Here is a 12,270-nt window from a genome sequence, read left to right as displayed (position 1 = left end):
CATTGCATAAATAATAATTAAAGTCATTCAAGTCAATAAACCTCATTTTGATCCTATTGTATTCGGCCTATGCGCAATCATAAAGTGAGCAGAGGTATTCTCCAGCGGCAGTGTCAGGATAACCAGGTGCCCTGGTTACTGTAGGAATTTCTATCCTTGGGGAATCATGCACAGTATCCCAACAATGACTGCTGGTGAAAACCTCACTGTCTCTACACAAGTTGACAAGTTGCTTTGGAATATATTATGTTTCTTCTCAGCCCACAAGAACACGTAATGTCATATGACACATCAACACAGAGTTTTTCCGGTCTAAGCAACTATAGGTAACCAGTATCCATGGTGAACAGGAAGATGCCTTTTCAGTTCTGATTAGCCTGAGGTCTTCATGAGGTCACTTCCTCTGGACTTTAATCAGCACCTGCTCATTCCAAAGCCTCGTTCTGTTGGAACAGTTTGCATCATATTCTGTTATTTCTGTTAATTTTGCATTATTTACATATGTGGATCTCTGTCCTGATTTCTTCCATCTATTGTATACAATGCAAATTTGAAATGTCCAACTCAACTGAATAAAAGAGTTAAGAGTGTTACAAACAAAAACATTCCAATAGTTACAATATAAAAATAAAGAAACTAAGTTATGATCCTGAAAAGTATTAATAAAATTTACATTTATGACAAGGCCATGGTCAACTATTTTGACTCTAACTAAGAGTATATTTAGTATATTTATATCCCCAATCCCATGCCTTTTAAAACCTTTCCCCCATTTTTCTATCCTCTTTTGCCAGTGATACAGCATTTTTCTTTATGATGTAATGTAGTCCATTTGGACTTATCAGGCTGGCTTCGTTTTGTTTATTTTCCTTTCTTCCTTTGTTTATTTCTATATTTTATGAATAGTGATGAATGAACCAAAGTGCAAATAAACAAACATACATTTATCTCTAAAGGAAAATCAGCCTGTGTTTTCCTGTTAGATTTAGACATCCATCCTATAAAGGTGCATTCTGGGGAATGTAGTTTCTTTTGTCCTCTCAGGGTGGTAACAAAGACCAAAAGGCATCTGCTCTTTATTCTGGCAACCAGTGAGAGTGCAAACTGTGTGCAAAGACTGTGCCGTTCTGTGTCAGTCATTCAGTCAATTAATCAGTCAATCAGTCAAACTCATGGAACTCAGAGTTCATTCATATCAGTGCCCAGCTCAGTGTAAAGCTCAGTGCAAATATCTATACAGTGCTGTATAGGACTCCATACCACACTGACAAATAGCATGCATGCCAAAGGGTTTGCACAGAGAAGCGCACTATGATATAATCCAATACACCACAGAATTCTCTCTCTGTGTGTGTGTGTGTGTGTGTGTGTGTGTGTGTTTGCTCATGACATAGCAAATCTGTGCTAAACTGATGGGGCCAGATCTGTAGCTCACTGTAATAGAACAATCTTTCCTCAAGTACTCATGACATTGTAATTAATATGATCTTTTCCTTGAATTCCTATGGACTTATGAGCATTTCCCATACAGAATCAACCACAGTTGCAGATAAAACAACTGCATTCTACAACCTTGACATGAGTCAGTATCGTAAGGTACAAATGAACACAACGGATGATTCTGTAAAGATGCAGCTTTTTTTCATTCCACATGCATAGCATGAGAACATCCTAAGCACATTTTTTTGACTTGGATGACAAGAAAACAATCACATCTGCTCCTGCTCGTTTTCCCGTGGATGTTCTTGAACAACATCAAATGCACCTGCCTGTGAGGTGGTACATACCCAGCCTAAACTGCTATGTGGAGATATAACCAAATACTGCAAAGGATTAACCAGCTTTTCTAGAACTGAATCATTCACTTGGTCTATGTTTTATATTATTCAGCAACTGCTCAGATACAGTAGCATTTGAATTGGATCAAAAGAGTCAAAGGCATATGCACGTGTTATTGGTAGTGTATAATGGTAGGATACAGTATACTAGAAGTATTGATATATTCAGTGCTGTAAGAACAGACCATGATACTGTACTTCAGAAGCAAGTATGATTATAAATTTAAGTATGAATTTGAGAATATTTTTACAAGATAAGAGGGAGGTTTGTTCAACTGATGTCCAGACCTTTTCCATTAAGTGATGCTGAATTTAACAGTTTTGTTTTCTGTGGCATGTGTTTTAATTGTATGCATGTTAGCTGGTAGGGACTTTATAGATATTTGATATGTATGTTTTTTTGCTTCTTTATTCAAAATATTTAATCATTTTATGTTCTTGGTGTATCAGATGTTTAGATGTAGTTTTTTTATGTTTGTCATTTTTTTTATGTTTGTTCTTAGTGATGAGTACCATCCATGTATATAGCATGCATGTATTTAACCATTTTTTCTCTGTATTTTTCTTAACTCTCTGTATCCTTATGTATATTTTTAGCCTCTCCCACTCTCTCTCATCCCATCCTCCTCTTCAGAAGTATAAGGCTTCCTAAAAATGTCTCAGTTCTTTTTACCTTTTTGTATGAAGAGTCACATAAACTCTGTCACAAAGGTGTTAATTCCTGAAAAGTGACAGAATAATTCAAATGAGCTAATTATGTAGCTTTACATGTCCATGAAAATCAGTCTTGCTTCTAACACTCATTTGGTTGCTGTGATGCCAGCTGAGGATTTTTCTAACTCCGCCTCTTTTTCCTCCAGCGTTTCAGTAGCAGAGGGTGTGACATCAGTGGGTTTCCACTCTGTGATTGGTTCCCCAGGGGCCTGTCCTGGACTGTTTCCTCCAGCTAAGGTCATTTCCTCTCTCTGTGTAGCTGGAGAAGGGATTAAAGTCACTGGTTCTGGTTCCATGCATAATGTAACCTCTTCTTCCTGAACCAAGAGACAAAAAATCAATTAGAATAGTCTATATATATATATATATATATATATATATATATATATATATATATATGTGTGTGTGTGTGTGTGTGTGTGTGTGTGTGTCTGTGTGTCTGTGTGAGAGAGAGAGAGATGTTTCACTGTGGGTTTTACTGATTATTAAATCCTTCCATTCTTGAACATTTTAACAGTATTGTAAGGATTAAGGATACATTTAGCTTGTATGGATATTGTATTTAATTTTGAAATGAAATGAAATGAGTTACTCCAGAATGAACTAGAGCCGCTTTTTTGAATGGGTGATTATTAACTATGCACATTAGCAATGCATTAAGCACCTAAATTCATGATCTCCAAGATCTCACCTTGATCTCTTCCTCCTCCTGAGCCTCCAGTAAGGGTGAGTGTTCGGTTCCCACCTCCTCAGAGGGGGCTGTCAGACTTCCCTCAGTTGTTGCAGCCACACCTATATAGCCACCCACTTCTGCCTGATAGGTCTCTGCATGCCCTGCCCCCCACAAGTCCACCAATGGTGGGTGGGTGAGTGGGGGTAGACTGTGGATGGTGCTATTGGGTGTGGCTTGTAAAGATTGAGTGGCACTCTGTAGTCTATGTTCCAATATCTGGGAAGAGAAGAACTAATGTCAAACTTTAGTATTATTAACTGGTAAGTTTCAGAGCTTACATTTTTAAACTTGTTCCAGTGATTGCTGGTGGATGTCGTTGGGGAAGGCTCACCTGCTGTTGTTGCTGATACTGCAGGATCTGCTGTTGGTGGTATTGCTGTATCTGCTGCAGTTGTTGGATCTGCTGTAAATGGCTCTGATGCTGCTGGAGGCTAAAAGGCTGCTGCTGTTGCGTCAGGAAATGAGCTGCAGCATTTCCATCATAGCCACCTTCACAGGAAGTCCCGCCTGCCATGACATAGGAGCCTGTGGCAGGGGATGCGACACCTGACGGCTCATTGCTGATTGGCTCCCAAGCATCCGAAGAGGATAGGCAGTAGAGACCTTGGGAGACATAAGTGTGAGGCCACACTTCTGCAGAGGAGTGGTGCAATATCTGGTCTAAGAGAGAGAGAAAACATTTTTAACTATAATTTGACCAATTTAACTCTATAGATATAGTAATTGTCAGAAGGCTAGAACCATAGCAAGCGTCCTGATTTGTATTTCAGGCTTGATCTGTATTTCATTTTCTCTCAGTGAGTGCTCTACAGAGCTGTGATCTGATCATGCATAGGTCTGGTATGATGAGATTTGAGACAGCAACCTCACTGAGGTAAATGTTTCATGAGAGTTTCATAATCTTTCTGCAGGCTTAGTTCCACCTACTGTCCCAGCCTTCAGACTCATAATTTCCAAACAATGTTCTGGAAAAACACTAAGGGTTTGCAATTTTAACACCCTCAGAAGTACTTCGAAAGAGAAAAAAAGGAGCACACTCATGTGCATGTCAAAAAACACCAATATACTCAGTGATGGTCTCTCCTCTGAGTGGTGAAAAATATTTAAAAATCAATCAATGCCTATGTTGCTTCACACACTCTAATACCACTTTTCCACCCATACAGTGCTGGTGCTCCTGCTGGAGCTGGTCCCGATTCCTGTGAACTAGTGAATGTTTTAAGAACAGACCTGTGTTTCCACAAGCTGGATAGCCCAACTATTATGTATGTAGATGTGAGCATATAAACTAGTAGTGTGGTGTTTAAATGGATGATCACTTTCAGATTTTGGGGGGATGTCCAATAGTCATGTCTTTATTTTGGAAAAGTACTTCAGTTAATAGAAAACAATGCTAAATATTTGCTTAAAATATTATTGGCAACTAGATAAAAGACCATTACAAAAATGGATGCAGAAGAATCCTCTAACAAAAAAACAATAGATTGAAATAGTCTACAAAATGTATTATACTGAAAGACTGACTTTTATGTTAATAATGAGGATTTTATAAAATATTGGGAAAAATCTACCCTATTAAATCTTAATCTACCCTATTAAAGCAATTTTCACAAGTAATAAGGGGCTATATATAAGGTATATGTGAAGTATTGTGTAATACTGTGTAATACCCAATGTTTATATATTGGCAATTGGATACTTTGTCCGAATTCTATACAAGAGTTTCTAACAGGCAACCTGTTTTGTTGTTGTTTGTTGTTGTGGTTATGTTTGTCAATCTTTGTATTTGTTTTATACTCTGGAAGGTAAACACTGTTAACTGTAAAATAAAAAAATACAACAAAAAAACCCCCACCTATATCCTCTGAGACTAAAACCTGGAAGTGTTTCACTTGTTTCACATTTGAACACAATGCCGGTCACAACATGTAAAGCTTCTCAATTCCTCAAGCTTGCTCTACTCTGAGAAGGACGATAGATTTGAGTCAATTGTGGAATAATATTACTATGTAATTATATTATTTCTGTTCAAATCCCTGGTTCCTCTCCCATCTGCTGTGGTCATCACTATGAATGTAAAATGAGTTTTCCACTGAATCGGAAATAAGATTCATTGCTTACTGAGGAAAATGGCTTTTGTAATAGTGTGATGACTCCTGTTCAAACAGGCATCACCATCTGAACAGGGGTGAGTTTCTAGATAATGACTAATCTTAGTGATTTACGAACAACTTCAAGATCGACGTAACTTTAAGCACATCAATTTTGAGAGTGTTTCTCAAAAACCTTAGTCTTCAAAATTATGAGCGAGTTTTAAGTAGTTCTCTGTTGACTCTGCCTCTGCATCTGCGCTGGAAAAGCACTGCTAGTCGAAAACCAAACCATCGATTTACATACATTCATAATTATACCACAAAAGTATAATTATGAAAATAATTATTATAAAAACTAATAGCTAATAAGTATTCAAATTACTGTTATAAAAACATTAAAAACATTACACTTGCAATTCGTTCCTATTGCATATCAAGCGTATAAATATAAACCTTTCATGCATCAGTCCAGAAGTATGGCAAACCGCAGTGCAAACGGAATTTTCCCAAAGAGTCACCGAAAATCACCGAATTGTTGGAAGACACTTAAGACACTCCCCCCCAAAGCTACAGATATGGTGTAGGAGATACAAAAAAATGATACAAGCACAATATTTTTTTCATTGATTGTTGTATTTCACTATTTATCTTTCAAGTGGTGGGCACAAATACATTTTGGTACATTTACTCAAAAACCCAACAACAAACACAAGTAACTTATCCCAAAGAATTTTTTGTGTAAATTTAGGCAAAACATTTCTCATCATGTGCCTTTGTGTTTCCAAGCCAGCCTAGTAAAGTCTTTACTTCCCTTTCTCCTAGTAATTCATGACAGGAGTGATTAAGCAGTTTTGGAGTGGATACCTGCTATCCACCCGCAAATGCAACGTCCCTTGCCATCTGACACACTCCAGAATTGGCCCAGATGAAGGAGTCATGAGTAGTTCCAGGCCGCTTCACCACAATGTCCATAAAGAGGCCTTGGTGGTTGCATATGATTATATGCAACCAACAATTTCAGGAATCTTTCCAATTGCATGAAAACCTATTTTGATTTCATGCAATGCATCCCTAGTGCATGGAAATGTTATATATGTTGGTGCATGGCACAGCAGTGCTTTAGCATGCACACATTTGGATATAATAGCTTTGCTTAGCCCATGGGCATCCCAAATACATAGGTAGTGTTACTCTGGTCTGGCCTACTCTAAGTTAGTTATTTGTGTACTTATAAGTTATTTGATTAGTTGTGTCATAACAAGCTTAGCAGGCTAACTGTCGGCATTTCTTTGCAAAGAATACCTTTATTAATGTACTGCGTCTACTACTACTATTACTACTACTACTACTACTACACTGGAAAATGCATTTAATTACATTTAAATTATTTCATTTAAATGTGTACATCAAGAAATAATCGCCTGTACTACCCTAGAATAAAATTTAACATTATATATAGACAGTGGTAGCTCAGTGGTTAAGGTACACCGCTTGAAACTAAAAGATTGCCAGTTTAAGCCCCACTACCAACCAAGTTGCCACTACTGGGCCCCTGAGTAAGGCCCTTAACCCTTAATTCCTCATGTTGTATTAAGTCACTTTGGGTAAAAGACCTTCATAGTGGGAGGATGACATTACCCACTAAACCATAATACATGCACCCAAAGTTATTTTAATACTATGAACATAATAACTACAAATTAAAGCTAGTAGCTTTGTTGGCATTGGATGTGGTGTAAGTGTAATTAATTTTTCGAAAATAAATATTAATTTTCATGTTTTTGTGTTTTTACATATGCAAATGTGCTGTTTCTCTGCTTAAAACCTGCACAAATCAGTGGGGAATTAGTGGCCTCTATACTTTTTAAGGTAGAACCGCATGTGAACTTCAAATTAAGAAGTAATTAGTGAGTTACAAATAGGTGAGAATACTCTTAATTTACAAACGAGTTTACATACTATGTTAGTTACAAAGGGCTATGAGAAATGTTAATAAATTTAAGATAATTTTTAAGTACAAGGTTACAAAGTACTTAGCATTACAAGCGTTTTGGGAAACACACCGCAGAGCTTTTTCACTCAGGCCATTTCTTTATTCCCTCCCTCCACTTTTTCTCTCTGTCTCTTTCTCTTTCTAAGCAGTAAATAGGAATATGAGTCGCTAGATTTTCTTTGACGCTAAAATTCCAATGGTTGAATGGATGCTTTAGATCTAATTTGCTAAAAGACTTTTATGTCCTGTTGTTAAACTTTGAAAAATATAGAAATACCACTCAAGGTTTGCTAGGTATTTATTTTTTCCATATTTTATGCTTGTATGATGCTAACAAGTGTGTTTAGCTTTTGGACTCTCATTCCTGTCCCATGTTCCTATGTTGTTTTTTAAGCAGTAGGTCTTGTCCCTTGAGGTCCTTGACCTTTCTATACTGATTTATTCAAGCGCTGGTGTAGGGTGTATTCCAGTTCGCGTACAAAGTGGTAAACCATTGTTATCTTCCGTAACACTGCCAGCATGCTCCTTTATAAACAATCTTATTTTCAAAGAAACCTCTTGGCTTGATTAAGTCAAAAAAAAGGAAGGATGAGCAAACCTTATTATATTATCTCTTACATTAATTTAGTCCCCTCTAATCTAAAGCCAAGTAGCCAAAAGGCTTGTATTAAGGACTTGAGGCTGGTTGTGAGATAGGTCTTATTCACAAAACCTTATGAGGAATTAATGGCTTGCTGTGATGTTCATGTTTGCTACATGCTGGGACTTTATCTCGTAAAGACACGTACCTCGGCTGGTGATGCTCTCTTGGTTGGCCTCACTTAGGTGGGCAACACTGCCTTGATTGGATCCTGCACTCATACTCTCTCCATCCATGGAGGTCCAGGCCAGCAATGTAGCCTCAGAGATAGCAAACTGCTGCAAAACCCCTTACAGGGCAAAGAGGCAATGAGGAGCAAAGTCAACAATGTCATTAAGAGGGAAAGCACTCAGTGGCTCTTATTTCCAAATGCTGCAGAACACTGTGGCTTAATTGCTGCACCTTCATTTTGCAAGTGACAGAAATATACTTTTTTTTAATTAATTTATTTTTTTACCTTTAGTAGGGTCAAAATAATGATTTCATTACTTCTATACTTAGTTGCTTCTCATTTTGTACTAGTGTCACTAGTGTCTTCTTTTCTTTACTGCTGTTCACAGTGTATTCTGATAAGATAAAAGCCAATGATGTCACTAAGTTTTTCACTTCATTCTTGTATCCTATCAAAGGGGAAATGCTCATACTGGTAATCTTACACACATTTCATTCTGCTCATTCAGGGACCTTGAGCATGAATAATTAGGGTAAAGACCCAACAGCTGAGACACAATATCACAAATATCTCTGCATGGCACTGCCATACTCTCACCATCCATTTCACCATAAATAGCATATTATGATCCATTCAAATTGAATTACACCATTCACTTAACAAGGGGTGTTAAGAATGTGTTATTAGTAACACCTGAAGCAATGTGAAAGAACAGCAGACTGCTTATTCTACACTGCAAATGTTCATATAAATAGATTAATCAAGCTTAGACTGCTTTTGCCATTCACAACTGTAAATTTGGCACTGCTCAGGAACATAGAACATATTCAAACTTTGTCTAATATGTCCATGCATCCATAGTGCTTGGACATCCATGCAGTCAAAACTGTGATGTTTTTTGGGTTTTTTTTTTTTTTGAGTGGTGGTTTCCTCTGTTTTTCCCTCCCATAAACAGCACTTTTGTATAAGTTTTTCTTATCAAGTGCAAGAGAATAAATATAGATTCTTTTCTCCTAACCATTTGTTATTTAAATAAGGTTTTTATTTATTATTACATTTTATTATCACATTTTAAAATGCATTATTACAGAAAGCCAAATGAATCAAGAGAATGCATCATTTGTTCCTCACATCTGTAAGGAAGCTGGAGTGGAAGTTGTATTGTGATAGTAGGGGTATGAAGTATCATGTTAGTATTACGTGTTGCATTAGTAGGGGTATGAAGTATCATGTTAGTATTATGACACTGAATCCAAACCCTGTCCTTATTAAGGCAGGGTGGACATTTTTCAGGAACTAGCCTCTGGAGAAATAGGATAAAGACATAGAATATGAATATAGTGGGTCTGAATCCTATTGAGTCATTAACAGTGGACATATACTTGACACAAGATTGAATACAATTCTATAATATTCTCTCTCTCTCTCTCTCTCTCTCTCTCTCTATATATATATATATATATATATATATATATATATCTCTCTTCCTCTCTCTGTTTACCTGCAGCAAAGCGTGCCTCCTTCTCCCCATCGCTCAGATCGCTGTAGGCATCATTCTCCAGCTTGCGCTCCTGCTGGAGGTGTCTGGTGGAGGTTCGGCCACCAGCACCCGAACCACTAGCTCCCACCGTCTGCATCCCCCAGTTCTGCCACTCGATCATGTGGGCTACACGGCCTTGTGCCATGGCCGTTGGCTTTGTCACCTTGTCCTTCATAGAGCGCGTCACTCCTGGAGTAGGAGGATTGACACAGGGGTAAGAGAAGAACGAACACCAGGGAGGGGAAAAAGACAAGGAGAAGAGTGTTCAGGAGATTGGTGACAGAGGAAGAATGAATGTCCGTGGAGAACAAGGAAAAGGAAAAGAAGGTTGTAATGTTGTGGGGATCTAAGTAGATAAGGAGTTTGTTGCAGGACATGTGGTGACAGGAAAAAGCCTGTGTTAAGTACATGCTCATGAGATAGATAGATGTGTCATGTACAAACAGGTTGTGGTGAATTGGGACTTTAAAAATTAATAGCTGAATATAGAGTTGTTATTTAATGAGAGTGTACACAGCTTGAATTGTGGGAAAGAAATGGTTATGACTCCAGGTAGACGAAACTTATATTATGAGGTTAACTAGAAGAAGATGAGGAAGCAATCTGAATTACACTATGGCTTGTTGGAATGATTCCTGTCCAAACTAACACAAATCTCCACACAGCTATTAGGACTACTCTTCCCATTATAAGCCTTTTATTCAGTAAGCTTTTCTCGGTGCACTTACTACATCTTGTGATATTTACAATTTACTGCCAGCATACTAATCAACACTGTATATGCTCCTCTTTACATGATATATAGGAGTGCATCAGTCTAATGATTTCTTTTATGTTGTTAATACAATGTTCAAAAATCCTGTCAATACAAAATCCTGTCAGTAGGTCTAGGGACCTCACTCACTATAATGTCAAATGAAATGATGGTTATGAATTTAATTTTAAGAAGTGTTTTTTTAACTTTGAGAAAAACTTCACTGCACTTCACTGCACATTACAAGGACACAGATATGATATTCTGAAAAACAGATAGACACTAATACAGCACAAAACACTGACTGATCTTCACGCTACACTCCACAGGCACTAAACACACAAAAACAACTGCAATTCCCATCCATCACCACTCCCAAAACAACAAGCCATATGAAAAATGTGTTGTAGGCACTGTATTTCTTTCTCAGTAGGGATCTCTTTGGATATCTGATATTCCACCAATGGCTTGAGATGCTATTGGTGAGCATTTAAAATGGAAACAGGGAGTGAAAAAGGGCACCCACAAGGGGCCATGTTGGCTCCCTCTCCACCCACACAGATTGGAGCCAACATGGGGTCAGTTACCAGTTTACACAACAGACACACACCTGACACACCTGACAGAGAGGACTTAGCCAGAGCACCAATGCTGTAGGCGTTGGAGTTCCGCTTCTTTAGCCGAGGCAAGATGGAGGTTGTGTCCTCCATTGAGAGCTAGAGGGGGAAAAGACAGCCAAGGGAGCAAAAGAGAAGGAATGGGAGGAAAACAACAAAAAGTAGCAGAATAGGAACCGTGAGGGAGCAGAAAGTGCACCACAGCACAGAGGATTGGGAAATTTGAGCATGAAAGTTTATGAATATTTGGAAGGATGGAAAGGACAGAGGTGATGGAAGAAAAGGAGATAAATACAGGTTAGTACTTTGGTTTCTCAGGTGTATGAAATACTACATTTCCCAACAGCCTTTTGTTCACTGTCTGTCCATTTGCATTGTGGGAATTGCAGGTTGTGGTATTTTGTTAGCGATAGTCTCTAACTACTGCAGCACACCAACAACTCACTGCAAGGATGTTGCATAGAGACCACAGGGCAAGGAATGGGGAGTGAAGGAAAAGACAAAGCTACCTAATGTGAGTTTGAAGAAAGAACAGAAACAAAGAAAAGTCAAATGAGGGAATGATAATCACAACACTTACATTGATTCCATCCCATGAAAAGTCTGTTCGGCCATGCTGAGAGAGAGAAAGTGGCAGAGAGCAAGAGAGACAAAGAGGAAGAGGGAGAAGAAGGGCAGTGGTGGAAAGGGAGGTAATGAAGAAAGAAAGGGACAGGAAAAGAAGAGAAGACAGCAAGAATGGTGGCAATAGGAAGAAGAAAGGAAAGGGGAATGGTGACAGAAGAAGGCAGTTTTAAAACATGCAAAGTATAAGGAGAAATAGAAGAAAGAAAGGAAAAGAGACGGAAACTTTGTTCAAGAGAAAATGAAGAGGAGTAACACACTGCCTGGCCAAAAAAAAAAGGTCACACACTCTAATATTTCGTTGGACCTCCTTTATCTTTGATTACAGCACACGTTTGCTGTGGCATGGTTTCCACATGCGTCTGCAATGTCACTACGTTTATTTCTGTCCAGAGTTGCATTAATTTTTTCCCAAGATCTTGTTTTGATGATGGGAGATTTGGACCACTGCGCAAAGTCTTCTCCAGCACATCCCAAAGATTCTCAATGGGGTTCAGGTCTGGAGTCTGTGGCGGCCAATCCATGTGTGAAAATGGTGTCTCATGCTTCCTG

General features: G+C 38.3%; 1 protein-coding gene across 8 annotated transcripts in view; it reads right to left on the bottom strand.

Annotated features, from left to right (window-relative positions):
• Positions 1–1,945: 1,945 nt before the first annotated feature.
• fam131bb (family with sequence similarity 131 member Bb) overlaps positions 1,946–12,270 on the bottom strand; it is a 41,876-nt gene continuing 31,551 nt past the window's right edge. For 3 of the 8 annotated variants that reach the window (XM_027006727.2, XM_027006732.2, XM_027006730.2), the window contains 7 exons: positions 11,675–11,710; positions 11,088–11,193; positions 9,685–9,912; positions 8,160–8,300; positions 3,617–3,945; positions 3,244–3,501; positions 1,946–2,869 (listed from right to left, as the gene is read on the bottom strand). In XM_027006727.2, coding sequence (XP_026862528.2) covers positions 2,639–2,869; positions 3,244–3,501; positions 3,617–3,945; positions 8,160–8,300; positions 9,685–9,912; positions 11,088–11,193; positions 11,675–11,710 — 1,329 coding nt within the window. In that variant the 3' untranslated portion in view covers positions 1,946–2,638. The remainder of the gene's footprint in view (positions 2,870–3,243; positions 3,502–3,616; positions 3,946–8,159; positions 8,301–9,684; positions 9,913–11,087; positions 11,194–11,674; positions 11,711–12,270) is intronic. The other 5 variants (XM_027006729.2, XM_027006731.2, XM_027006733.2 and 2 more) reach the window with 3 other exon arrangements.

This window comes from Electrophorus electricus, chromosome 10, assembly GCF_013358815.1.
Source record: "Electrophorus electricus isolate fEleEle1 chromosome 10, fEleEle1.pri, whole genome shotgun sequence".
Classification (NCBI taxonomy): Eukaryota; Metazoa; Chordata; class Actinopteri; order Gymnotiformes; family Gymnotidae; genus Electrophorus; species Electrophorus electricus.
The sequence above is the reverse complement of the archived record's forward strand: the minus strand, read 5'-3'. Positions and strand labels throughout refer to the sequence as shown.